Source organism: Vidua chalybeata, chromosome 28 (genome assembly GCF_026979565.1).
Source record: "Vidua chalybeata isolate OUT-0048 chromosome 28, bVidCha1 merged haplotype, whole genome shotgun sequence".
Taxonomy (NCBI): Eukaryota; Metazoa; Chordata; class Aves; order Passeriformes; family Viduidae; genus Vidua; species Vidua chalybeata.
In genome coordinates this window covers 3105775-3133774 of record NC_071557.1, presented here as the reverse complement: position 1 = coordinate 3133774, position 28000 = coordinate 3105775, and the positions used below count along the sequence as shown (strand labels likewise).

The 28000-nt window shown below is 52.8% G+C and overlaps 1 protein-coding gene across 6 annotated transcripts; it reads left to right on the top strand.

Annotated features, from left to right (window-relative positions):
- Positions 1-3: 3 nt before the first annotated feature.
- OGDH (oxoglutarate dehydrogenase) lies at positions 4-27747 on the top strand. Of its 6 annotated transcripts, none has more exons than XM_053966626.1 (24): positions 4-88; positions 3391-3639; positions 8305-8493; positions 10844-10934; positions 14323-14367; positions 16737-16852; positions 17963-18117; positions 18531-18677; positions 19137-19227; positions 20111-20290; positions 21323-21451; positions 22005-22184; positions 22343-22495; positions 23184-23286; positions 23499-23627; positions 24520-24670; positions 24766-24893; positions 24981-25159; positions 25297-25368; positions 25855-25977; positions 26540-26612; positions 27026-27189; positions 27292-27446; positions 27530-27747. In XM_053966626.1, exons 2-24 carry the CDS (start codon positions 3418-3420, stop codon positions 27648-27650), a joined length of 3096 nt encoding a protein of 1031 aa, XP_053822601.1. In that variant the 5' UTR covers positions 4-88; positions 3391-3417; the 3' UTR covers positions 27651-27747. The 6 variants fall into 6 exon arrangements, with proteins under 6 accessions (XP_053822601.1, XP_053822605.1, XP_053822606.1 ...); XM_053966628.1 differs by lacking the exon at positions 4-88 and adding an exon at positions 94-113; XM_053966629.1 differs by lacking the exon at positions 4-88 and adding an exon at positions 506-791.
- Positions 27748-28000: the final 253 nt, after the last annotated feature.

Genomic DNA, 28000 nt, shown 5'->3' with positions numbered 1-28000 from the left:
GTGGTGACGCAAGGGAGGGGCGGGACGGGGCTGGCGGTCGGGGCCGCTGTCAGAGCCGGGACCAGGAGCGGGGTGTGCGGACACGCCGGTGGGTTCCACGGCAGGGCCGGACGGTAGGGCCGGACCTAGCCGGGCGGGAGGGCCGGGACCAGGGGTGGGGGCCGGGGCTGGCACCGGAGTGGGGCGGGGATCGCGCTGGGGGCCGCGCTGGGGCGGTCGCCCGCGGTCGCGCCCCGGTGTCCTTGGCGCCGCCCGGGCTCCTGGGAGGAGGGGAGCGAGGGGGGGGGGTGGGACTGTGGCGAGATGGGCAGCCCTGCGGCCAATGGGAAGGCTCGGCTGCTCGCCTCGGGCCTATAGGCAGCGAGGGACGCCGAGCCCGGGCGGCGGCGGCGGGCGGTGATTGGGGGGCGCGGGGCGGAGGCGGGCCTGGCGCGCTCTCGGGGCCGGGGTGGGGGCCCACTGCCCCTTCCCGCGCGCCTCACGGCGCCCCCGCGCCCGCCCTGGGCTCCACGCGGGGCCGCTCCCTTCCGTTTGCCCGGTCGGGGAATGCCGTCCGAGCCCGCGGCGCCTCGCGGACATCTCTGGAGGGCTCTGGTGGGCCGGGGTCGGGCAGGGAGGAGCATCACGGAGGAGAGGACGCGGAGGGTCTGCCCCGGCCCCCGCCCGCTCTGAGGCCCTCGCCTGCCGCGGGCCCGAAGGTGCCCGGTGCTGGATCAGCTGTGGCTGCAGCCGGTGGCTCTGGCCCCGCCGCTTCCTGGAAGGTGGAATTCGTGCTGGTTTTAACCTGGGAGGTATTCCTAAGTCGCAAGTCCTTACCAAGTACCTGCCTTCTAGGCTGACGTCCCCAACCCAGCTGCCGGTGGGTCACATTTAGCACTTTAATCTGCTTATTGGCGCTCTCTGGGCTGTCATCTGTTGTGGGCATTCCTGAGGTATGACCTTTTGGTGAGGTTTGGGCTGTGACTGGCTGCCCCTCTACACGCTCCTCAGTCGGCACTCCCAGTGTGACCTTTGCATTTCTGTGTGACCCTGATATTCCTTATCTCAGACTTGGTTTCCGAGGTCCTTGCTTCTGGTTTTCTATTTTATTCCAACTTGCAATCATCCCAGCTCCAAGCTTGCCTGTCTCTGTCCAGGCTCCTAGCTAACCTTTCCTGCAAGAGATCTTCAAAGAGCAGCTAGTTCTGCTCACTTTGGGTCAAACTCTGGTGTTAACCTCACTGTTTTCCAGAGAGGTCACTGGATGCTGCTGAGTGACAGCACCAAAACTGATTATGAAACTGGAGATGATGATGCTACTTCTGTCCTAAAGCTTTTTCCCTCCCATATGCATGCCTGTGCTCTGGCACCAGATTCAGTTGGCTCTCTGAAATATCACAGAATCATGGAATGCTTTGAGTGGGAAAGGATCTTAAAGATCATCCAGTTCCACCCCCCCACCATAAGCAGGGACACGTTGCAGTAGGCCAGGTTGCTCCAAACCCCATCCACCCTGGCCTTGGACACTTCCAGGGATCCAGGGGCAGCCACACCTTCTCTGGGCAACCTGTACCAGGGTCTCACCATCCTCACAGGTAATAATTTCCTCCCAGTATCCCATCTAACCCTGCTCTCTGGCAGTGGGAAGCCATTCTCTCTTGTCCTGTCATTCCAGGCCCTTGTCTAAAGTCCCTCCCCAGCTCTCTTGGAGCCCCTTTAGGGACTGTGGGGGTCTCTAAGGACTCCCTGGAGCCTTCTTTTCTCTAGGCTGAACATCCCTGACTTTCTTAGCCTTTCAGAAAAATAACAGTGTGTGTTTTGCTGTGTAGATCTGATGAGGGTGAACTGGGAGAATCCTCAGTGCTGTGGCACTTGTGGTCCTGCACCTGCTGGCCTTTCTTGCCAGGTGTTATTGTGGGCAGGGTGGAAACAATAAGTGGTTCCCTTTTTCCTATGGTAAATCTGTCAAACACTTTGTCTGAATTCGGATGACTCTGGGTCTTCCTCAGGCCCAACAACCTTATAGTTTGTAATGGGAAGTGTAGTCCCTGTTATGCTGGGCAGCCAGAGCTACAGAATCACAGAATATGCTCGGTTGGAAGGGACCCACAAGGATCATCAAGTCCAACTCCTGGCCCTGCAGAGGACCATCCCCAAGAGTCACAGTCTAAACACTTCTTGAACTCTCAGGCTTCGTGCTTTGACCACTTCCCTGGGGGGGGTGTTCCAGTGTCCAAACATCCTCTGGGTGAAGAGCCTTTTTCTAATATCTAACCTAAACTTCCCCTGATGCAACTCTTGGGTCCTGTTATTGGTCACTACAGGGGAGAGATCAGTGTCTGAACTAGATTCAGCAAGACAAACCTGGAAGGCTGGCTAGCAAAATGCTAGCCATGAAAGTGTGTTCTTCTTCTAGTCCCTTGTGAAATTTCATTTTAATCTGGTGAACACATGGTAACTGCTTTGACATTGGGCTCGTTAAACTGGTCTGCGATGTGGAAACCAGCCAGCTGGGTCACCTCTAGCTTTGGGTCCTGCCTCTTTGCGGGAGGAGCTGGGTGGAAAGGGCAGCTCCAAGAGGAGTTGCTCCAAGTGCCTGCACTTCTTTCAGGATGTTTTCCACTGCTTTCCTTGGGCTGTGGTGGTTGGTTGGATGTGCGTAAAACTCCACGGCTGACCCTGTGCAAACCCCCTGGCTATCCCCAGGCCTCCCAGGACATGCCCTACTGAAAGCTGCAAGGTGGCACACCTTGCAGCAAAAGTAGGAGCACACCGACTTTGGGTTACTTTTCTGGGTTCTCTGAGCAGGGGAGAGACCCTCTCTGGGTCTTCCACCTGCACTGATATTCTTGGGTCTGGCCTTCTGAGGAGCAGCAGTCTTTCCTGGAGCCCACTTCTCAAGTGCTTTGCACTACTATACCCCTACTTTGCAAGTGATTTTCCCTGTGGATGGTTTCTTCCCAGCTTTATCCTGGTGCACATCACAACAAACTAAGAAGAAAACCTTGGCCAAGCAGAGTGGTCATAGAAATGGAAGCCCAGACCAACCTGGGAAGGAGAGTGATGGAAGAAGCTGAAATCAAGAGATGTGGGTGGCTTTGGTGTGCAGTGGCTCATTTGAGGCCAGTGTTGGGTATCCACCAAACAGATTTGCTTCACACTGTTGTGACAGGGGAGATGACAATGCCATGCTGCCAGGGATAGGAGAAGCAGACCTGGCCATGCTGAGTGTACTGAGCGAAAACTGCATTTCCAAGCCATCAGGGACCTGGCTGTGGGACAGGGTGAATGGATTAATCCAAATTAAAAACTGATCCTAAGCTTGGTTCTCCATGCTCGAGGAGGGGGTGGTCTCTGTTCAGTGCTCTCTTGCAGTAATTTGTAATCCACTTTTCTGTTCTCCCTCAACAGGAACTTGTGTGAGGCAACAGGACAAAAATGCTTAACTTAAGGACTTGTGCAGCAAAACTGAGGCCGTTGACAGCCTCACAGACTGTAAAGACAATTTCCCAACACAGATCGGCAGCACCCAGGACGTTCCGACAGCTCAGGTGCTACAGTGCACCGGTGGCTGCCGAGCCATTTCTGAGTGGGACTAGTTCAAACTATGTGGAGGAAATGTATTATGCTTGGCTGGAAAATCCCAAAAGTGTACATAAGGTAAGGATCAACCTTGCCAGGACGTCACCTTCACTTCTCTGTGTGTCTGAACAGTGGGCGCAGGTAAGTGCCACCTCTTGAGGAGGAGTGAATTCATCAGTAGGGGCTGGATGTCTGTGGACGGTCCGTCTGCCTCACTTTGCCCAAAAGAAACAGCAGTGATTCCTTGAGCAAGAACCAAGAGGAGCTTTTGCTGTTCAAGAGGAAACGCCGTGGGCTTGGGACATGGGCAGCATCCTGGATCACAAGCGGATACAAGGAATGGCTTCTGGGAATCCACTTGTAGCAAGCTCCCAATGCTGTATTTTTTCCATCTCTGGTGGCTCATCAAGAGGATTGATTCCAGAGTGGAGGATGGGGAAAAGGGGCAAGGAGGGTATTCTCCACATTGTTACTGGTTTCCTTTTTGTCTCAGGCATGGGTGGTATTCTGTGTTGGGGCAGACGTAGCTAAGCTTGACTTTGAGCTGTTGTGTGTAAAGCCAGATTGCTGATCTACAGACTTGGCCTCATTCTGGCCTTGTCTCTTGTGTGGACTCCACCTTGTTCAAGTGACCTGTTTACCAAGATTCCTTCCCAGCTCCTCTCTGCACTCCTTTGTCCTCTCTGTGCTTTTTCATGGGTCCCCTGGTGCTGAGCTGCTGTGATCGGGCTGGGCTTGCAGCTGTCTCTGGTTGTGTTGGCTTGCAGGCTTCATCAGCCTGTGTGCCCTGCCCAGGGGAGGAAAGTGCCACTCCTGTCCTTGATAAGCATTGGCCTCTATCCTGCCAGATGGAGGGTCAGATCCTAGGGTGGAGCTCTTGGATGGAGTCAGGCTGTCACGGGGACCTGGCTGAGGCTTTTCTATCCCTGTGTAGTGCAGGGACCAACTGCTCCTTGCTGTGCTGTGTTCCTCCAGGGAGGAGGGACACGTTCAACTGGGAAGAGCTGGAGTGTCTTTGCTGTTGTCACCAAAAACCTCTGAGGCTTCCTGCTGGTGTGATGGTCCCAGCTGAGCACACTGAATGCAATTCCTCCATGTAGACACCAGGGGTTTAAACTGCAGAACAAACTTTAGTGCTTGCTTAAAATAGGGAAAGTAAAAAATAGGTTATTTTAGGGCATTTTCTGCATGGAATCCTTTAGCTGAACTCCAGTTTTCAAGTTGGATAATAATAACAGCAGAATAATAAAAATTAGAGAAGAGTGGGAGAAAGGGGAGGTGAAGGCATGGGGTACGGGTGCCAGTGGGCTGCCACAGGGTCAGTCAGTGCTACTTGCTTCTGGGACTGCGTCCCCTTAAAAGTGGGGACACCATCCTCCTTCCCTCCATTTGGGCAGCTTGGGTTCTTGGTACAGCCCACACTGTCTACCCATACCCTAAGCACCATCATGGGTGCTTCAGGGAAGGTGGCCAAACAGCTGTGGCTGCAGGTGGGTGGTACCTACATACATCTCAGGTAGGTTCAGCCTCCCTAAGCAGCAGCCCTGGAGTTTGGGTTGAACTGGGTGACAGGGACACAGGTCTCCCCATGGATCTGTACATGAAACAGCCCTTAACACAGACCCTTTAACTTGCCAATGTTTGGGATTTTAAATTGAAAGAGGTTTGATGATCCCATCACCCTCAGAAAACTGAAGGTCCTTGTCTAGGTTGATAAAGGACACAGCAGTGTGCATAGCATGAACCCATTGGTTGCTACTTGACTGCCTGCTCTCAGCAAAGGTTAAACTTGCCTTAAATTTGGTTCAGGTTACTCCTCATCCTCCTGCAGCCTTAAGTTCTGACGTTCATCATCATCTCCCTGCTGGAGCAGGAAGTGCTGCCAGACCTGCAGACCATGCCGAGCAGGGTTGATGCTTCTGGAGCCCGTGGCAGGGGAAGGAGCAGGAAGCAGTGTGTCCCTTACGCACGTCCCAGCCTGAAGCACCCTCAGTGCTTGCAGTGGATGGGAAATGTCCTCCCTCTTCCCTTCTGTGCATGCCTGATGTCCTAGCTGAGAAACTGGGACATGGCAGTATGAGCCCACACCCTTCTTCAGAAGCTGAATCTGATAGAAGGTGCTGGTTTGGCTTGGTGAGCTGGTTTGGGACTGTTCTCAATAGAGGAGCCTGCCCTGACTGCCACTCACAGAACTGAGCTCAGGATCCCCCTAAAGCCTGAACTATCCTGGTGTGTGGCAGGTGGCTGGTTCACCAATCCCACTTTGCCAGTGCATGGAGGAGCACTGGGAAACCCAGTCCAGGCTAATGCTTTGTGTTGCAGCTGTGGGACTGTCTAAAAATGCCCTGAATCTGAGCTCTCTTGTACCCAAAATATATATCTATGTATCTTATATCCTGTATGCATCTATACAGGGTATATAAGTGAGTAGAGCACTCACAGAGCTGCCATGGGCACAGGAAAGCCAGAGGACAATAACCCCGTGAGTTTATTACTGCTGTTACACTTTGCTATTACACTGTATTACACTTTGGCAAGTGCTGGATTAAGTTCAGAGTTCTCCTTCCCATGATAAAGCAGGACAACTCTGATGGGGCAGCCTCTCCCATGGGAGATGTGAGCTCGAGAGGCACCTTTGTGCTTGTCAGAAACCCATGGGATAGCGCTTGGCTTCTCTTGAATTTAAAACCACATCAGCAGGTTGAAAGCTGATGTATTTATGGCCCTTATCACGGCCCTAGCCTGCCCTGTGCCACCCAGGCATCATTCTGTGGAGCAGTAAAGCACTCAGTGAAAGTGCCACACCTTGTTTGCAGAATTTAAAATAAACTTTTTCTTCCAAAACAGAAGCTAATTGCAACTCCAAGAAAAATGAATGGCAGAAGGGAGAAGGTTGTAAAGGCAACACCCTTGGCTCCGTGCCTGTCCCCATCACCCCCTTCTCAGGTTGACAGGTGCTCCTTTTCTCTTGGCTGTCTTTATTTGCCTGTACATGAACCAAACTTAAACCATGAAGCAAAGTATTCAGCCAGGTTCCTCTCCATCCCAAGGAGATGTGCCCTCTCCAAGGGCACAGAGCCTATCTCTGGGTGCTTGTCCCTGCCTTTGCAGGAGCTGATGGCTTTAGGGGCACCCAGGAGCTCTGTGAGGCTGTGGAAGGGAAGAGCTGGGATGGAACAAAAAGCATCTCTCCCTCTTTTCCCACTGAAATTTCCTTTAGCAGTCAGAACAGGGTTGGGTGTTTTCTGTCTTCCCTTTTTTTTTCCCCTTGGGGGAGTGATTGTTTATCAGTTACAGTGTCGAAATGTTCCAGATCTTATTTATATTCCTTTAGCGTGACTTGTTTCTAAATTTATTCACCATGTGCAGTCATGTGATGGGACAATGGGGTGTTTGGGCAAATTGGGACTGGAAATACCTTCCTGGGGCATGTGATGGGTGCTGCAACTGGAGGAGCTCCGGGGAGAGCAGCTGAGCTGGGGCGACTCCAGCAAAGGGCAGATTTTCAGTCCTTTCCACCCTGCTTCCAGGGGACAAAAACTGTTTTCTGCCCCAAACAACCCCTGCTTTGAAAGCACTTTTCTACTTGATTTAAACACTCTGGGGATGGCTGGGCTTTGCCCATCTCCGATTGCCAAGGCTGTATTTGGTGTTCCCCAAGGTGCAGGATGCCAAGCTCCCAGTTGGTGGAGAAAGCCTTGGGCTGAAGCCAGCATGCAAATCCCATGGGATTTGTTTGGTCTAGCAGCTTCCTGGGTCTGTGCTGGCACAGCTGCTGTTCTGCTGTGCCCTCATCCTTTGCCATCATTTGGTGGCACACGAAATGAGGCACATACTTCATGGGAGGATGTGGATTGGACTTTGTTTGGCCAGGCTCTCTCCTTCCCCAAATCTGTTGGTGCTTCTGCAAGGAGACTGGTTAACTTGGCTTTGGCCTGGGACACCTGGGACATTTTCAGACAGTGCTGGAAAAGTATGACAGTACACCAAGTCTGTCCAGGGCTTTTTTCTGGTGTTTTGGTTTGTTTACTTAACACCTAGAAATGCCCATCTGCAAAGGGAGTAGGAGCAGAGGAGGCAGCTGCCTCGTTCCGGGCATGGGAGAGCTGATATGGGAGTACCTCTGTAGTGCTCTCATTGGTGTCACCAAAAGGATGGGGGAAAATTGAAGAAGAGATAGAAAAATAAAAACATTGCTGGTTGAGGCCTGAACAACACAGCTTATGCTGGGATTTAGGTCTCTGGCTATTCAGACCATTCAAAGAGGAAGAGGTGTATTTGATTACAGGGCAGAAATATTTTTCAGAAAATATTGGGGTATTTAGAGAGCAGTGGCCTCTCCGGGAGAGAAGGAAATGAGCTGGAAGTCCAGGCTGGGGCTTGTTGCTCAGAGCAGCAGTTCCAAGAGCAGAGCCAAGGGATGGGGTATCACTCTGTCCTGTGCTGGTGCCACTGCCAAGGGGAGGGGTGGCTCTGGGGTTAGCCTCATGCCAAAAGAAACAATCCAGATGGATTGGAGGTGGGATAGTGATGCAGCTGGAATAGTGGGAGAGCTTTAGGGCTCTTTTGTTCAAGGCAGGTGTGTGCTTTCAGCAGCAGCTGCATGGAGCTGAGGTACAGGGGAGGAGGCAGTTCTGTCCCCTGCTTTGGCAGTAAAGTTGAGACTTCTGTAACCTTGGCTTGAGGAGGTGTTTGGACTGCAGGTGAAGACCCTGGTCACCAATCTTCTTTCCTTTTTCCTAGTCATGGGACATCTTTTTTCGCAACGCCAATGCTGGAGCTGCTCCAGGCACTGCTTACCAAAGCCCCCCTCCACTGACTACCAGCCTCTCCACCCTGTCCCAAGCCCAGTCCCTGGTTCAGGCACAGCCTAACGTGGATAAACTGGTGGAGGACCATCTTGCAGTGCAATCTCTCATCAGGGCATATCAGGTAAGGGGACTTTGCGCCGACGAGGGTCACGTCTTTTGTAGAGGGGCTTGCAGTGGCTGAGGTGGGCTGGAATTAGTGCGAATTATGCACATGTTTGCATGGTGAGCACGCGGGATAGGAGCTGAGCTGCCTCGTTAGGAATAGAAGCAGCTGCTCTGTTGGGGCAGAAGCTCAGCTAATACTTTGCTGGACAATAGGAAGATTAAAGCTATTGTCATCCAAACAGGGTGGCAGGGAGGGGGAGGTCTTCACACTGGGTGGTTTGTTGCTGTCTGGAATGCTGCCCCAGTGCCGTGGGCTCCTGCCATGCTTAGCAGTGGCATGGAGCACCCATCCTGCTTTCCCTTGTTGCTGACAGAACTTCCAAGGTCCTAAAATAAAAGGTCACCACCCTCACAGGAAAGAATTTCTTCCTGATATCCCATCTAACCTTGCTGTCTGGCAGTGGGAAGCCAATCCCTCATATCCTGCCCTTCCAGGCCCTTGTCCAAACTCCCTCTCCAGCTCTCTTTAGGCACTAGAATGGGCTCTGAGATCCCCCGGAGCTGTCTCTTGTCCAGGCTGAACACCTCCATCTCTCCCAGCCTGACTCTGGAGAAGAGAGGCTCCAGCCCTTGAAGCATCTTTCTTGTTCCTTGTTTTGGCTTGTGTTGCATATGGACACTAACAAACAGCATGGCTCCTGTGGGGTAAAAGGTGTTTTCTCCCACTGATTTGAGGATTTTCTGTGTACCTGCAAACTGCTGAGGTAATCTGGAAGCCACCAGGTGTCCCCATCTCAAAGCTGTTTGCTGGACTAAGTATCCTCCTCGTCCCACTGAGAGCATCCTGGCCATGGGGAGCAGCATGGTGTGCTTCCATCCTGCTGACTGTTACGTGATGGGCTCACCCCTGTGCTTTGCTGAGAGATGGACAAGCAAATAGTTCACAGACAGAGCTGGCCCAGAGGAACTTTCCTGTGACCATCAGTGCTCAGGACTATGGTATCACCTGGCCCTGCAGAGAGAAAGGGGTAATGGTGCTTTCTTCTCAGTTTGCCTTAATGCTGATGGCTGATTTCAGGCTCCTTGGCTGGTAAAACCACAAAAATCCCATCTTAAAATCCCCATGCTTTAAATAGGAATGAGCTCTGGTAAATAAGGTCAGATCACTGTGTCTGGTTTGTACAAGAGGTTTAATAATCCACTTGTATTCGAGTGCTTTTCCTAACTGGTAGCAGATTCGATGCCCAAGGTATTGCTTGCAAGGAAGGCTGCACCCTGTACCATGGCAGTTGTATTTCCTGCCCCATTCCCAGCATCGCTGAGCTTGAAACTGTCAAGGAATAACCTGTGGCTCACCAGTTGGAGAGTGCTGGCCACCAAGATGACCTGAGTTTGCCCAGTGAGATGTGCTGGGATCTGTCCTTGGGTACCTACCTCTGTGGCAGCAAAAACCCAGAACTCCTCATCACCTCCTATTCTTTGAGGCACCCAATGTGGATTCAGACCCGGCATCGGAATTCCTGGCCTGACTGCTGCTGCCAGGAGCTGTCAAGACTCCCTTGGTGCAAAAGCTCTTGTTATTTCCACGCCTGGCCCTTCACAGGAGAGTGCTCCAGCTTCTGCAGTGGGCTCCTCTCTCCAGAGGGATGCTGTGACCTGCTGCAGAGCTGGGCAAATGTTCCTCAGACAATGTTCCTTGGCCTTTCAGGAGCTATCGCTGTCAGTGGCAATGCCTGTTTTCTCTGCCCTGTTGGCAAGAGAACACCTATATCTGCCAAAATCCAGAAAATTCATATAATCCCAGAATAGTTTGGATTGGAAGGGTCCTTAAAGCTTAACTTGTTCCACCCTGCTGGCCCCCTGCAACAGGCAAGGACATCTACTACAACCTTTAAAGTTGCTCCACAAGCCCCATCCAACCTGGCCTTGAACATGAGCCAGGGATGGGGCAGCCACAGGTTCTCTGGGCAAACTGCCTCTTCATGTGCCTGTGATTCTCAGGAGGCGACCATCAGTGTGAAGTTACTGCATCTGTAGAGAGGAGCTGCCCAAGCTGGACACTGGGAAAGCATCAGGAGACCCTTAGACCTTGTCTCTGCTGTGAAGGAGCTTGCCATCCCCCTGTACCCCTGCCAAACCTGGTGTCAGGTAGAGCAGAGCAGTCCTGATGGCTGTTGGCACTCTCCTATGTGCTGTACATGAAAGTAAACCCAACTTCTGCAGGCATTAGCTGCAGCTAGAATTGGGGTAGCTCTGCAGAAAATATAAAGAGGGAAACTCTGAATGAAATTTTCTAACTTTTTTTTTTAAAGGAATGTCTCTTCAGTTAACTTGTTTTAATGACTAATCTGTGTTGTTGCTTCCAGGTCAGGGGTCACCACATTGCAAAGCTTGATCCTCTCGGCATTAGTTGTGTAAATTTTGATGATGCGCCAGTAACTGTTTCTCCAAACGTCGGTGAGAATTACTCTGCAAATTAATTCTAATGTAATTTAACTTTTTTACCCCTCCCCTCTTTTGTTTTTCTCTCCCTTTTGGTTCCTGTTCTCCTTTCCATTCCTGATGCATTTCATAGATTCGAGGGCATCATGTAGCACAACTTGATCCACTGGGCATCTTGGATGCAGATCTGGACTCCTCCCTTCCAGCCGATATTATCACATCCACAGACAAACTGGGTGAGGGCTTTGAGAGCAGTTGGTGCTGCATTGCTTGAGCTCCCCTCTCTTTCACAGCTTCGTAGGTAGATTGCTTCACAGGCCAGGGGTCTGAAGTTTCCTTAGTAATGATCACTCTAAAATTGTAGTTGCCGGTAGTAGCAGCAGTTCAGTCCTGCCATCCCCCGGCTGTCACTCCAGTACTCAGCTCATGTTTCTTCAACCAGTACCAATCAGTGTTATCACTGATCTTGCTCACCCAGAAGCAAAAACCCAGAGGGGCTGGAAGCAATTGCATCTTCTAGAAAGGCAAAGCAGAGAGGTTTTTTGTTGGTGAGAGCTGGAGGCCTGTTCTCTCAGCTCCTGTTGCTGCCCTTGGGGACCCTCAGAGCTGGGAGTGAATGTACTGGGTTCATCTCTGCAGGGCTGAGGCTGCCCTCCTGAACTTCCAGCTTGCCCCAGCATTTGTAAATCCTTTAATTGCCCTTTGTCCAAGACTGAGCTATGAGTCCCTACTGGTGATCATAACAAGGAAGCTTTGGGATGCATTCCTGTTGAAGTAGAGAGGTGGAAATTCCAATGCGTTTGAGTGAGAGCTGCATGAGTGTTGTACAGAAGTGTGTGTGGTTCCCAGGACTTGAAATCCTGATCTGAAAGTGCTTAAACCCAGCACCTCTCCATGTGCTTTAGAGCTGATTTCTGTAGTTTGCTACCATTCTCCTAGCCAGGATGAGGTTGCTGAACTCTTTGTCACCTCACTGGTGCTTCCCAGGGTGGTTCCCTGGCACTCCGAGTGCTCCAGAGGCATGCTCATGCTCCTAACGTAGAGTAGAGCAGCAGTGATGATTACTAACCTTGCCAATCGAAGCAGCTGATCAGAATGCACGGTGCATGTAAACTGCCTTGATTCCTTATTCATCTACCAGCACCGGGACACCAGCCCTGGACCTGCTGGACCTTTGGACAGGATTACATGTACCAGGAGAGGTAGGGAAGGGAGTAGGTTTTGGTTGGACCAGTTCACTGGATGATGAGGAAGCTGCTTCATCCCATAGTCTGGATTCTGACATGCTTCTCACTGTGGTGGGAAGCATTCGGGTGTAGATAGTCCATAGGCATTGGCTGGAAGGAGCCTCAGCATGGGATCTCTTGTGTCTGAGCAAGCCCTTAAGCTTAATCTCTGTTCCTTTGTGGCTTTCATATTAAAATACCTGTCATTGTGGCTAGTGGTGTTGATTTGCTTCTCAAGAATCCATGAATTCATAGGAAATAACGAGTCCTGGGAACAAGATATAATGGTGGCAGCTGCCAGCTCATGCTGGGGTTGTGTCTCATGGTGGAACCCCAGACTCAGGTGGCTAGGTCTTAGCAAAAGACTTTGTTTAACTTGCTGTAAGAGTTATTATACTGAGTAGATTTTCCCTTGTTATCCTTATCTTGGAAAACCTCATCTAGTCAATCCTAGCTGTAACTGAAATAACTTAGCTTGCAAATAGTGTTCAGGAAGTGGGGGGTACAGAAGACAGAACTCCAGTTGGGCCTAAGGTTGGGTGTTGCCTGCTTGTGGCAGAAAAAGCCAATTTGTAAGTGGATCCTGCTGGGTTGTTTTTTTTTTAGTTTGTTTGTTTGTTTTTTATCTTTTGTTTGTGGTTTGTTTTTTTTTTGTTTTTTTTTTTTTTTTGCTTTGAAGGGATGTGTAGCACTTGACAGGGTGGTTAATAACAGGAGTGGTCTTGAAACTTGGAAACAATCTTGTTTCCTCTTTCTGAACAGCGAAATCCTTTAAAAGTCAGCTTTTGTAGTGTGATCACATTTGCCAACAGTTTAAGTGGCAGTGCTGTGATTCAAATGAGTTGGATGGTTAATCTCAGAAATTGATCCTTCTTCTCAATTGCCTTTTGTTTAGCAACTGGTTTGTTTCTGTTTTGGAAGCTCTCTTTGGATTAAGCAGTGCAATCTTTGGGGAAAATGTCAGAGGAAGAAAACCTGCCCAGAGCTACTCAATCTGGGGAGTGGTGGGGCTGGAGCCACCCAATTCCCCTTTCTCTTGTCTTTTCTATTAAAAAAAAAAAAAACAAACAAAAAAACCCAAGTAATCTCATCCTGGTCTTCCACTGCAGCTGGTCTGGCATGGTAAGTGTGTAAAACAAGGGCAGGATGACTACAGGAACTCGGTATGATCCTGAAAATAGAAAGAAAGAAATAGTACCTTAGCACACTGAAATCCAGGTGGTGTGTGGAAGGCTGTGTGTGTCTTAAGTGTCTGTCTGTGTGTCTTTCTCCCCGTGGAAGGCAGCTGCCTCTGCCTCATGCCAAGGGGAATTGATGGAAATCCTCCTCCAGCTCAGGAAGAGCCAGGCGAGCCCCTGCGGGGACCTGGGCTTGAAGTGCTCCCACCTTCCTTTTCCTCACTTTGGGGAAGTGTCTGATTTTCCCTGCTGACCCAAATGACAAGTGTTTCCAAGGCCTTTTTGTAACCTAGGTGAGATTGAGGCACTTGGGTCACCTAACCTAACTGGGCAGGCAGCTTTGGTGCTGCATGCTTGCCCACTGTTGCAGTGTGCCGGCACTCCTGCCTGCACCAAGCATGCTCCAGAGAGGCGGCTGTGCATGCCTGCTGCGCTGCCATCTTTTCTGTTTTCCTCATGAATTGCCTGCTTGTCAACACCCCAATCCTCCTCCTCTGTGCAAAGACAGCACCCTTACCTCTGTGGGTTGACCTTGAAATCCTCCCAGTAGCACGAGCAGAGCAAACCCTCTGGAGCAGGTGTTGGTGGGAGGCAGCTCCCGGCTTCTGCAGAGGGTCCCACTCCCTGTGATGCAGCTTGGCAGGATGCTTTTGGTGGTGGCAAATGAAGATGCCAGGCCACCCTCTCTCCCATCAAGGAGCAAGAGGAGATCTCAAACCATGCAGCTCAACTACTCCCCAGTGTCTGATGCCCCCTTCCCCTCCTGCTCCTCCTCCTCTCATCAGACTTCCCACCAAGATTCCTCTTCTGCCTAGTGTGTAGTCATCCTCCATCCCTGCCCTTTTGCCTCTGATGGATTTTGCCTGTATTTTAAATACTGTATTTTTTTGACTTGTGCTTTCCATTACTAGTTTTCACAGTTCCAGATTTTTTTTACTAACTTTGACTGCATCTCTCTGTCTTCTCCCTTTCTGCATCCCCCCTCCCTGCCCTCCCCAGACCTCGCAGTGTTCAAGGAGCGGCTGAGAGTGTTAACAGTAGGAGGTATGCAATTAATGAACCCTTAACCCTCTGGAGTGCAGGACTCTCTTTGAATAGGTTATTCTGGGCATTAACTGAGCTGGTAAAGTGGACCACTCCCATCTCCCACCACTCCTGAGTTTTGTGGCATGTTTTAATTTCTACTCAAAGTCTTGATGTAGGTGTGTGGTTAGTAACACTTTGCCTTGTGTAAATCCTCAGTTTGAGCCTTACTGGCCTTTTCTATACTGTGTTTGCATGCCTGGCTTGCTAGAGTACATGTTTTGTTGTGAATGTTAATTCTACAAGGCCTCAATCTCCTTCATTGGTTCAAGACTCCTAAAAATCCAAGCTGTCTTCTCCTGGTTTTGTCGCAGGGAAAATTTGGCAGCTCGTCCCTTGCCTTCCTCCATCCGATGGTGTTGCTGCCTATAAATACCGAGTGTTGTCAGAGCTGTCAGGTTGCAGCAAAGAAGAAGCAAAGATGCTTAGATGTCCTAAAACTCCTTGTAAAATCTGATACTCCCCAAAGTGTGCCAGAGTGTCTTCAAAGCATCACAGCAGAACAAGCCAAAGCCCTGTGCTGCAGGTCTGCAAGCTTCAGCAAATTACTGAGGATTCCCTGAAATCCTTCAACAGGCAGTTTGTGTGGGATGCTCCCTGCTGCCTCTCTCTGGGATTCCTGTTTGAATGGGAACCAAAGAGAAGTCCCAGAGACATGGGGCCAAACTCTCAACTCCTGTCTGGTTCAGTGTTCCTAGGCATAGCTCTGGAGCAGAGCTGCTGGGGTCTGGCTTCATTCCCTCTCCTGGGAATCTAGTGTCCCAGGAGCAGAGGGAATGAAGAGCAGTGGCAGCCAGGAATGTGTCCCCTACAGGCTGACCGGAGCGTTCCCAGTTTCTGGACTCGCCCCTCAAGGCTGCACAGGAATGAGCCATGACCAGCCCTGTCATCATGGAATCACAGACTGGCTTAGGCTGGAAGGGGCCTTTCATACTACCCACTCCACTAGACCAGGTTGCTCCAAGCCTGGCATTGAACACTTCCATGGATTGGGCTGTCTACAGCTCACTGTCCGTTCCTGACCAGACAGCAAGGGATAGACTTTTAAGATGAAGTTCAATGAAGGGGCCAGCTCAGGAGGGGCCAGTTTTTGCCTCCCATTCCCCTGAGGATGGTGGTTTACACTGCCCTGCCATGCTTAGATGGTGTTCCCCATCCCCTCTCTAAAAGAACAGGTCCTCTAAAACCTCCCTCTCTAACATCTGGGGTCCTGGGCTGGTTTGGAGGAAGCTGGGAGGAGTAGTGGTATGTGTGTCTACTGCAGCTCCTGCCCTGAGGTTAGGAAACACCTTGGGACCAGGCCTTGTTGGGAGTGCGGGAGAGACGAGCAGGAGCCTGAAAAAGGTGCCAGGGCTGTAGACTGACTCCTTCGTCCAAGCTCCTGCTTCAGAAGGGTCATGGGACTCTCCAGTTCCTGGACCTGCTTCTGTCTTTCTGCATTGGTTTAGCGAGGTCAGCACTGTCCCTCCTCCTCTGTGCCTCAGTTTCCCCAAAGACAACCATGAACTTCAGTGGGTAGTGAGGCACCTCTGATGGCTTTGGGGTACAGCAGGACTCGCCTGCAGCCCTAAATCCCAACCTCCAGGCCCAGCTCAGCTCCCGACAGCCCTATACCATGAGTAGGAGCTGCCTCCAAGTCATCAGCTGCCAGCACCAAAGGGTGGAGGTTTGCTGAGCAGAGCTAGGCAAAAGCTCTAATTAAAAAGCTGTTGACTGGGGTGAAAGGGTACCTGGGCAGCTGAACCCCTGAGTGACTGCTGGCCACCCTGCTCCCGGGCTGAGCTATTCAGGAGAGTCCATCAGAGCCCTGTTGCCTTTTCTCTTTCTTGCTTCTCTGTCTCCTCCTCCTTGGGGTTTTGTCTGTTTGGTTGTGTCTGTTTTAACTGTTTCCTTCTCTGTGTTGACGCTCCATTTTTAATTCCTGCCAAGTGCCGACACCTCTGATGTGCTCGGTGACTCCTCAATTCCTGTTTCTTTTCTCTCCCCTTTGTTATAATTAGTTGCGTCTTTTTTGTGTTCTTGGGCTCCCAAACTCCCTGACTCACCATGGATTTTAATTGCCCATTTCCATGCATATACATTGCTTTGTGGTACATTTCCTGTGGTGCCTTCCATAATAACTCATTGTTTGTGCTTAATGTCGTTTTGTTTAATTATGGCTTGGTTTTTATCCATATAAACCTTCTTCATGCTTATTATTTTTTTATGCTGCTTTTTTTTTTGTCCCTTCTCCACTTCTCCCAAATGTACCTGGTCCCTGTGTGATGGTATCCACGTCCTTCTTCCTTCCTTCTTTCTCTTGCTTCTCCCACCCATGATAAATCCTGCAGGCTTTTATGGTCTGGATGAATCTGACCTCGACAAAGTTTTCCACTTGCCCACAACCACTTTCATCGGTGGAAATGAATCTGCTCTTCCACTCCGGGAAATCATCCGTCGGCTGGAGGTGAGGAGGGCAGGGGTCTCACCGGATCTGTGTGCAGCCAGGGGCAGGGGCAGAGCAGTTGTCTTTGGAAATTCATAGGTCAACCTGAACATTTTAAGATTTTCAGTTTGGGAACTGCTTCTCAGCACTCGCCCCACTCACAAGAGTCACCTTGAGTAACCTGCTCAGCTCTGATTGTCTCCAGCTTTCTGCTGCATTGCAGCAACGCACTTGGTTTGCCCAAGGTGGAGCAAACCCAGGCAGCTGGATATTGCCTTTTTTGAAACCTCTCCAGCTGTGCTTTCCAGTTTGAAGCAGCAGCTGGTACTTGCACAGCACCAGAGTGGGCTGGATACTCCAGTGTTCCTCTCTTCAGGCACTGCAGCAGTGTTGCTGTCCTGCATGGGCATGCATCAGAGGGTCTTAGTGCAGGCCAAGAGGGTTTTTGAGACCCCTGGGGCTGGGGCTTCCAGCTTGTACAGGCAGTTCCCCTTTTCTGCCAAATTTCATCCCCTCCTGTGCTTGAACTGATCTCAAGTAGCTTTCAGGCACGCTGCAGGCTGCTCAGATGATCTCTGCTGAGACTAGTTGACCTTGGAAGAAGAAAAACTGTGCTAATATCTTAGCCCATCTGCAGGAATGGGCTCCTCATTATAGGAGGAGTTGCCTCTGATTCTCCCCTGCCCTGTGATACAGGATTTTGGATTGCTTACAGTGATGCCGTGAAGAGGGAAAATCTCTCCTCTGAGGTGGATGTAAAGGGTTTAAGGGACTGATTGTGGGCCCCTCAGGGAAGGGGAATTAAACAGCTTGATGCTGGGTCATGTGCACGGTCCAAGCTGCCCTGCAGCATCCTAAAACGTGTCCTGCCACATCCCCCTTGAATACAACTCCTAACAAGGCTCCTAAAGTGGGGCTGTTGCAGCGCTGGCAGCTAGTTTTCCCCCAGGATGCACCTCCAGCTGCCAGGCATGAGGGTTGATGTCTCTGTTGGCATAGAAGGGATGTTTGGCTGAAAGGGTAAAGGGGCCCTGTAAGCCAGCAGGGTGCTGCAAGTGCCAGTCCTTTGGCGGTTTGAGGTGCTGAAGCCCTGGCTGTTGTCTGATGGCCCCTCATTTCCCGTTGGAGCAGATGGCATACTGCCAGCACATTGGCGTGGAGTTCATGTTCATCAACGACCTGGAGCAGTGCCAGTGGATCCGGCAGAAGTTTGAGACCCCAGGCATCATGCAGTTCACCAATGAAGAGAAGCGCACGCTGCTGGCCAGGCTGGTCCGCTCTACCAGGTACCCTGGGGGGGCTTCACCTTCTCCATATCTTCCCCAGGAGGTTTGCTCCCAGCCAGAGTGATGCAGTCACCAGCTGAGTCACATCTTGACATCTTCTGTCGCCATCAGCTTAATGAGCAGTTTGAAGCCACTGAGCTGCCAGTCTGGCAGGCTCAGGTGTTGGCAAACAGCCTGAAAATATGGATGATCCTGAAAGAAAAGGTCTAAAAATAAGGATTAAGTGCAGCATGGTGTTGGAGTGTGGGGGGAATGGCCAGCTGAACTCTGTGGGAAGACACTGAAGTGACTGTTGTGCACTGCATGGTACCAGCTTGAGCATCAGTCAGTGCTGTGGCTCCCTTGGTGCAGTCCCTGTCTCTTCTCTGCTTTCTGCCCTCATTGATCCCTCCCTCCCTCCCTTTGCCTCCTAGGTTTGAGGAGTTCCTCCATCGGAAATGGTCTTCAGAGAAGCGTTTTGGTCTGGAGGGATGCGAAGTGCTGATCCCAGCCTTAAAGACCATTATTGATAAGTCAAGTGAGAAGGGAGTGGATTATGTGATCATGGGAATGCCCCACAGGTAACCTTGCCTCTAGCCATGGTGCTGCTTGGTGCGAGTAGAAGGTGGGGGGATGCTGCTGGGGTTTGGTACTGGAGGGCACACTGGTTTCTACCATCACCAAATTGATCTTGGTTGGTGATGAACCTCAGCTGGAGAGCTCGGGCCTTGGCTGCTCTCTGCTCATCAGGATCTTTACAGTTTCTTTGTAAATTCTTCTGGAGAGGGGTGGTGGCTTGAGGTCAGAGCTGGAATCATGCTGGAATCCCAGCACCTACCCACTCTGGGGCATCTCAGCAAGTATGTAGGATGTGGTGTTGTCCAAACCATCTCTGTGCTGAGACATCTTCAGATTCCTCCTAGGGAGTCCCTGTATCTGGGTGACCCCACAGCCATCACAGGAGGCGTGGCCTGTGGCAGTGGGGGTTGTAGATCACCATCAGCATTCAGTGGCTGTCAGCAGTGGCCTTGCTTTTGCAGAGGACGCCTGAATGTTCTTGCCAACGTGATCAGGAAAGAGCTGGAGCAGATATTCTGCCAATTTGACTCCAAGCTGGAGGCTGCTGATGAGGTGAGCTTCTCCCCTGCCTGCAGCAGGCTGCTGCTGCCTGTCCCTGAGCAGTCCCCAAGGGCTGTGGCTGGATTGTGCCACTGCTTCTGGTGTAACTCAGTGGCAGTGGTGTTGCAAGGATTTCCACGTTGCAAGCATACCTGGGTGATGGGAGCCTTTGTAGAGGTGCTGGTCTGTCCTTGCCTGTCCTGGGGGTGACATGTGGCATTGTCTCCAGCACAAACTTGGCTGTTGGCAGCTCTCCAGGACATGAAGCAGCCTTGGGGTGGTTGCTGAGAGGTGGCCAGGAGCAGAAGTTTATTTATGCCCCTGGTCCCCATCTGGGGTTCTAAAGCAGCTCCAGAAGCAGCTCTGCCACTGCAATAAACTCATGCTCCAAAGCTTCATCATCATAAGCTAGGATGATTTGGCTTTTGGGAAGCTGGGCTGGGCTGCTTTGATCCTGCCATGACCTTCAGTGGGATTTCAAAGTGAGAAAGCAGCAGCCTGGGGCCTCGAGGTGCCCTGATGGGCTACCTGGCTGCATATTGGGAATGGTGCCATGGATGGCCATGCTGCTGCAGAGTGGGTAGAGCTCAGGCAAGCGTTACCTGTTATTCAGGGTCTTTGCCCAACCGACCACACACTTGCTTCATCCCCCAGACCTTCAGCTGTATTTAGATCGACTGGATGCATGTATGAAGTTGGCAGTGGTTTGGCACCTGGAACAGGTTTTCCTGAGTGCCAGTTCAGCTCCTGCAGTGAGTGCCTGCTGTGTTGTGGCAGTACCTCCAAAAAATGCTTCCCTCTTCCAGCCTTGGGGTCAGCACTCCTCTGTCTCCTTCCTACAATGCCCCAAAAGCTGCTCATGCTCCTGGGGTGACTCTCTTCTCCCTCCACCCAGGGCTCCGGTGATGTGAAGTACCACCTGGGAATGTACCACCGGCGGATTAATCGCGTCACTGACAGGAACATCACCCTTTCCTTGGTGGCAAATCCTTCTCATTTGGAAGCAGCTGATCCTGTTGTTCAAGGCAAGACTAAGGCAGAGCAGTTTTACTGTGGAGACACGGAGGGAAAGAAGGTGAGTGCTGCTCAGATGTGTGTAGTGATGTGGCCTAGGCTGGATGGATTTTGGTGGAGATAGGCTGGTGGGAAAGTGAAGTAACTTGTCTGCTTTCTGTTCAGTGTGCCCCTTCCCCTGCTGTCACCCTGACTTTGCTCCCCCATCCTTCCCTTTTGTTTTTGGAGATAACTTTGGGAGGGGCTTGCCCACCCTAGGCTCCCATTGCTGCTTTCTTCATCTCTGAACTGAGCTGGGCTGTGGGCACAGCAAATGCACAACCCCTGACTGGAAGACAGGGACATGAGGGGAACCCCAAGGCAATCCAAGCACCACACCTTGGAGGGCTTGGCAGCAGGGTCTCAGTGTGACTAATGATAACCATTCCTGGGACTGGGAAAGCTGGAGCTGGCAACAGAAGGCAGTTCTCCAAACCCCGGTGGGAAGGGGCTGGGGGGAGCTGTTTGCTGTGTGATTCATTGCAGACCTGTCTCCAATCCCAAGAAGTGGAAGAGTGAGATCCAAAGTGCTTCTCTTCCTCCTACACCCCAAGGGCTGGATATAAATAGACTGATCCTGTCCTTGCCTGGCAGGCGGTGTCCTTAGCCAGCCCCTGGAATGGTGGCAAAATAACGTCAGTGGCTCTCTGAAGCTCCTGGGCCCGCTGCTGCCCATGGGGCTTCTGGGCTGAAAGTGTGAGAGAACAGAGCTTCTTCTGTTCTTCCCCCAGTGAGAAAAAGGCTTTATGTATGTATTTGGGAATGGGACTTGCTGCCCAGCTGGGGCATACCGTGTGTTGTTTTGCTATCTGCTCAGGGTGCCCCAAGTGTGCTGCCCTTGCTGGGGGGGGTCTGGTGGCCACAGTCTCTGCCCAGTGGTGTGTCAGCCATGGCTGACTCCCTTCACATCCCTTGGGAAGGCATTGGATGTGTTGATGAGCTGCTCTATGTCCTTTCTGGGATGCTGAAAGCTCATGGGGAGGAGAGCTGGGCCCTTTCCTGGTGGTGCCCTGCTCTCTGTCCCTGATGACCGCCACGGCTTCCCATCTCCCAGGTGATGTCCATCCTCCTGCATGGAGATGCTGCATTTGCGGGGCAGGGCATTGTGTACGAGACATTTCATCTGAGCGACCTTCCCTCCTACACCACGCACGGCACTGTTCATGTTGTGGTCAACAACCAGGTGAGGAGCAAATTCCCTGTGCCTGTGGGTCCCTGGCAGAGCTGTCACTGCAGGCTCTGGGGCAGGGAGTAGCTGGAACCAGCAGAAGCTGTTTCCCTTGCCGGTGTTCATAGCAGGAGCCCTAACCTGGGGTCAGCAGGGGGTACTTCTCACCCAGCTGCTCAACAACAGCAGCTTTTGAGCCCAGTCTGATGCAGAGGTGATACAACCTGGTGCTCAGTGTGTGAGGTCTGACAGGGCCAATCCTGTCTACTGCCACAGAAGCTAGAGGTGTTTCACTGGGACCAGCCTGTCCCCACAGTTGCAGCAGGTATCAGGATGTGCCACTGTGTCCAGACACAGGAGACAGGCAGGTTGTGCATCTGCAGCCCAGCTGCTGCAGCTGAGCTGCTGTTGGAGCTGTGTGGACAGTTTCCTGGGACAACAGAGTGCAGCTGCCTCATGCTGAGCCAGCTGTGATATCAGTGTCCAAAGAAGGAGCTGCATAGCAAAGCTGTAACCCAAATGCAGTTGGTAACACTGTGCTTATCCTGTTTGCCCTCACTTGCTACAGATTGGCTTCACGACAGACCCTCGGATGGCCCGCTCCTCCCCGTACCCCACCGACGTAGCCCGTGTGGTCAATGCGCCGATCTTCCACGTTAATGCAGACGACCCTGAGGCCGTTGTCTATGTGTGCAATGTGGCAGCAGAATGGCGAAGCACCTTCCACAAGGACGTGGTGGTGGACTTGGTGAGAAATGTGGCACAAGTCCCTGAAGCTGGGACTCTGCCGTGGGTGTGCTTGGGACCCTCCTGGGCTGTTTAGGACCCTCCCTCACATGACCCAGGTAGCTGCCAAGTGCTTTTGGAGTGGTAGGTCACAGGCAGGCATCTTTCCTTTCCTGGCAGGTTTGTTACAGGCGCAACGGGCACAATGAGATGGATGAACCTATGTTCACGCAACCCCTGATGTACAAACAGATCCGGAAACAGAAGCCAGTATTGCAGAAATACGCAGAGCTGCTGATTTCCCAGGGTGTGGTAAATCAGCCGGAGTATGAGGTACCATCTGTGGGGCCTGAAAGGGGAAAACTGCTGGTGGCATCTCCAGGGAAAACTACTTTGATGGTTCACCTGGGTGTGAACCATATGAAGGTCCCACCTGGGCCTACAAGAACGATATTCCTGTGCTTGTAACCTAAAGATGGCAGAGCTGTGCTGGGGTTGGACATGCGCTGCAGACCTTGCAGCGATGGAGTTCAGAGCCAAAGCTTGTCCTTGAACTGTGTCAGCTCTGAAAAGTGCAGAAACATCTAGTTCAAGGATCACCGTGTGATCAGTGTGGAACAAGCCATGGAGCTCTGGGCCACTGCAGCATAGGCAGGTCTCAGTGCTCGGGATTGCTGTGGCCATGAGTATCTGGGGCAGATCCTGTCCCAGTTCTGCTGCTTGGGCAGCTCGCAACGCAGAGGTTCTGCCAGCCCTGCTTGCCCTGGCACCACCTTTCAGCATCAGTAGGGTTGGACATAAGATGTCAGCTCTGAGCGTAGCAGAGCTATGCCTTGGGGTACAGGGGTCCCAGCTGTGGCTGTGTTCTCTGAGGCTGAACTGCACAGCTCTGGGACTTCCTGCAGTGGGGACCATCTCTGTCTTCCAGCACCCTTGCAAGATTACCAAGGTACTCAGGCTCAACACCCTCATTTGGAGATACCCTGTTAATGTTTTTCTCCCTCTTGGTTCTGCCTTTCAGGAGGAAATTGCCAAGTACGATAAGATTTGTGAGGAGGCCCATGCCAGATCCAAGGATGAGAAGATCTTGCACATCAAGCACTGGCTGGACTCACCTTGGCCAGGTAAGGCACTAGCAGCGATTTGGAGGCCATAGCAAGGCACCAGGCCTCTCTAGATCCATGGCAGAGATTTTCTAGTAAGCCACCCCACAGGGGAGGTTAGTAGTGCTGTTCCCGTTCCTGGTGTCCCTACCTTTGCTTGAGGGTGTCCGTGACCTGAGGTCTTGCCATGGATCTGGCACATCTCCTGCAGCATGGTGTTTCTCCTTTGACAGGTTTCTTCACTTTGGATGGGCAGCCCCGGAGCATGACCTGCCCTTCCACTGGCCTCAATGAAGAGGACCTGACACACATTGGTCAAGTGGCCAGCTCGGTGCCAGTGGAAGATTTCACTATCCATGGAGGTAGGAACTTGTGAAAGCTGTGCCAGACAGGACATTTGTTCCAGAGAGATATGAGATACGGCTGGGATGTGGCCTGGAAGGAAGGGACATACTGGACTGCTTCAGTATGGGTAGGCAGCAGGAAATGGTGGGGATCCTCCCTCTGGGTGCTGCATTCTTGAGACCCTGCCTGGAGCACTGGGGGCCCCAGAACAAGCAAAACCTGGACCTGTTAGAGCAGGTCCATAGGAGGCCTTGAAAATGAAGCCCCTGTGCAGGAACTCTGAGAAAGCTGAGTGTGTCTAGCACAGAGGAAAGAATGCTCCAGGGAGACCTTAGAGACCCTTCCAATGCCTAAAGGAGCTTCCAGAGAGATGGAGAGGCACTTTGCACCAGGATATGGAGTGACAAGACAAGGGAGAATGGTTTCCCACTGCCAGAGGGCAGTGTTACGCGGGATATTAGGAAGGAATCTTCCCTGTGAGTGTGGTGAGGCCCTGGTATAGGTTTCCCAGAGAAGTTGTGGCTACCCTGGAAGTGTTCAAGGCCAGGCTGGACAGGGCTTGGAGTAACTTGGTCTCCTGGAAGGTGTCCCTTGTAGCGCAAGAAATCCCTATGGTGGTGGTTGGGCTGGATGATCTTTAAGGTTCCTTCTCAGCCAGACTCTTAGGAGAACTTGTTCACAAGGGAGCTATGGGTAAGGGAAGTGAACCAAGAAACAGCTCTTCTTTGGAGCTGATCCTTCCCTGCAGTCCTGATTCCTCATCCATGATTCATCCCTCCAGAAGAGGTGAATCCATTCCTCTGCCCATGGCACTTGCAGCCTGTCAGTCCGTGGGCTGGTTGTGGAACAAACCTGGTGTCACTGGAGCTCTGTCCCGTGCTGGCTATGAACTGGCTCCTGTCTCGGCAGGTTTGAGCCGTATTCTGAAAACCCGTGGGGAGATGGTGAAGAACCGGACAGTCGACTGGGCCCTAGCAGAGTACATGGCATTTGGCTCCCTGCTCAAAGAGGGCATCCACATCCGCCTGAGTGGCCAGGACGTTGAGAGGGGGACATTTAGGTAAAGCCCTGCTTTTGGAGGTTTTAAAGGCAATTCCAGCCCTTCTGGAAGGGATCCAAAGGCTGATGATGAAGTTACTCTTCTCCCTTTTCCAGCCATCGCCACCATGTCCTGCATGATCAGAATGTGGACAAGAGGACCTGTATCCCCATGAACCACCTCTGGCCCAACCAGGCTCCGTACACTGTCTGCAACAGCTCCCTGTCAGAGTACGGCGTCTTGGGTGAGTGAGTAGGTCTGTGCTCACTGCCCAGGGTAAGGCTGTTCTGGAAGGGTAACCCAACCCTCTCATTGCTCTTCCGTTCCTCAGGATTTGAACTGGGCTTTGCCATGGCCAGTCCCAATGCCCTGGTGCTTTGGGAAGCCCAGTTTGGGGATTTCCACAACACTGCTCAATGCATTATCGACCAGTTCATCTGTCCCGGGCAGGCCAAGTGGGTCAGGCAGAACGGTATTGTCCTGCTGCTTCCCCACGGCATGGAGGGCATGGTAAGGACTCCCCTGGCTCACCCTGGAGGTGGAACCCTGGACAGCAGTGGCACTGCTCATGATGTGGCAGTGCCTGACTTCAGGTTCTCATGCTTGCCTTGGCCTGCAATGACCATCCCCCTTCTTGGTCCCCATAGGGTCCCGAGCACTCCTCTGCCCGCCCAGAGCGATTCCTGCAGATGTGCAATGATGATCCCGATGTCTTCCCTGTGAGTGGTGGCCCCCGTGGTGTGGTGCTCAGCCTGGTCCTCCTGTGCCCTGGACTGGGCTCAGTGGAGGGCAGCAACACTCGTGTGGGCTTAGCACAGTGGGAGCTGATGGCAGGAGGCATGGGATGCCTTGGTCTCATGCTGGGCCGGAGAGTTTGGTGAAAGAGCCTGAACCTGGTGCCCAGGCTGCACCTCCACAGAACCTGGGGCTGTGGTATAGTTAGTCCAAGGGAGAGGTGGCCCTGAAAGTGGCCTGAGAGGGGGTTGCTGGCCACCCCCATGGCCAGACCAAGGTGGAGGGAACAGCCCTGGAGCCTCTCCCAGATCTCTGTGGGTCTCTGTGTGCTCTGAAGAGTGAGGAAAGGGGGGAGGGAGGAAGGAGGGGAGGGAGGGCTGGGGAGCACTCCTCTGCCTGCTGCTGGAGCCACAAGGCCAAGAGTTACCTTGTGTTTCCTGAAATCCCCTCACCCGTGCTGGCCAAGGCAGAAGCTGGATGACTTTGATGTGCGTCAGCTCTATGAGTGCAACTGGATCGTCGTGAACTGCTCCACTCCCGCCAACTTCTTCCACGTCCTCCGGCGCCAGATCCTCCTGCCCTTCCGCAAACCGGTCAGTGCCAGCAGCTCCGTGCCCAGCTTGGTGCCCGGGCAGGGTACTGTCTTTCTGCTGGATATTTCCCTGGACTGGGATTGGGCTGGGGGCAGCTTCTTCCTGCACCTCAGACATGGGCAGTTGGCTGCTGCCTGGCCAAGGACCTCATGGTGCTCAGGACTGGCTTGGTGCTTGATGTGTGGCTGCTGTCTCGTGTGGTCTGCAAGGGCTGTGACCCCTTCCCAAACTCCACGGGGAGGTCAGGGCTGTTGGAGCCAACAGACACTGCTACATAACCTACTTCAGCTAGCTCCAGCCATGGGACAGGCAGGTCCCTGGTAGGCCCTCCACCTCTTCCCCAGGGGACATCCCAACTGGGATGGTTGGTGCTGTCGGGAATGGGTGCCCAATCTAGCAGAGCACTGCAGCTGAGTGAGAAGCAAATCTCTGGCAGCTGCTCCCTTGCTCAGGCAGGATGGGCAGGGGAGGGCAGGTAGGTGGCTGCTCCAGCACTGGCTTGCAGGGGAGGTGTTTCTGGCAGGGCTGACCACCTTGCTCGGCCTCTTCTCCCCCACTCCAGCTGATAATCTTCACTCCAAAGTCGCTGCTGCGCCACCCTGAAGCCCGCTCCAGCTTTGACGACATGCTGCCAGGTACGAGTAGCACAGAGCTGCCTGTGTTCCCCCCATGCCGCTTGGCAGGGTGAAGGGCAGGAGCCTGTGGCCTTCGGTAAAGTCTGCCTGGCAGCAGCCTCCCCATGCTGGAGGCTGGCCGAGTGAGGCCAGGGCCTTCTCCTTGGCACACCAGAACCTCATTAGGGCTGAGCCTGGCACCCTTGGGAGACTTGGCTCCATGGTGCTTCCTCCATCAGCAGCCACTTGCCACTGGGATTTGGCAGCCCCAAGTGGCATGTGATGGTTTGTAGTGGGAGTTGTGCCTGTACCTGGGTCAACTGACTCTGCTTCTCAGGGTCCTGGAAGGGACTGGCATGGGATGTGGGTGCAGTGGCTGCTGGCACAGTGCTATGAACTGCTGTGGCTCAGGGTGCCATTCTCTTCCTTGGCAGGCACCCACTTCCTCCGTGTCATCCCTGACAGTGGCCCTGCAGCCCAGAACCCTGAGCAGGTGAAGCGGGTGCTGTTCTGCACTGGCAAGGTGTACTATGACCTGACCCGTGAGCGCAAGGCCCGGCAGATGGAGGCCGACGTGGCCATCACTAGGGTGGAGCAGGTGAGCAGGGTCTAGCTACGGCCATGTCTGCAGGCTGGGGGTTCTGCAGCCCCTGAGACATTGCCCCATGTCTCCTGTGACACCACTCTGTTTCCCCCGCAGCTCTCCCCATTCCCCTTTGACCTCCTCCAGCGGGAAGCCCAGAAATACCCAGCTGCTGAGCTGGTGTGGTGCCAGGAGGAGCACAAGAACCAGGGTTACTATGACTATGTCAAACCCCGGCTTCGCACCACCATCAACCGTGCAAAGCCTGTCTGGTAAGGATGCAGGGGGTGGCTGTGAGGCTGGGAGGGAATTGGTTGGTACAGACCCTTCTCATGGCCCACCTTCTCCCTGGCAGGTATGCAGGGCGGGAGCCAGCAGCTGCCCCTGCCACTGGCAATAAGAAAACCCACCTGACAGAGCTGCAGCGGCTCCTCGACACGGCCTTCAACCTCGATGCCTTCAAGGACCTGGCCTGAGCGCCGTTGCGGCGCAGCATGCTCCTCCATCTGTCTGTTTGTCTTTCTGTCCTTCGCTCGCCTCCCCCCGCCTCAACTACAGATCTTGTCAACCCCACACTGGTGCCTGGAGTCCTTGTCTGCCTCATGCCAGGGTGTCTCCAGTGCAGCTGCCCTGGGAGCATGAGGGTCTGAGGGCTGCCTGGTGCCATGGTGGGTAAGACCCATGGCCCCCCAGACCCCTGGAATGTCTGGTCCCTGGGGCTCTTCTCTGGGGGTATCCCATACCCCCCAAGAGGGGCTGGTCCCCACAGCTCTTCCATGGGGGTGTCCAGTGCAATGAGTCAGGTTCTTCCCAGTTCCTCTCAGTC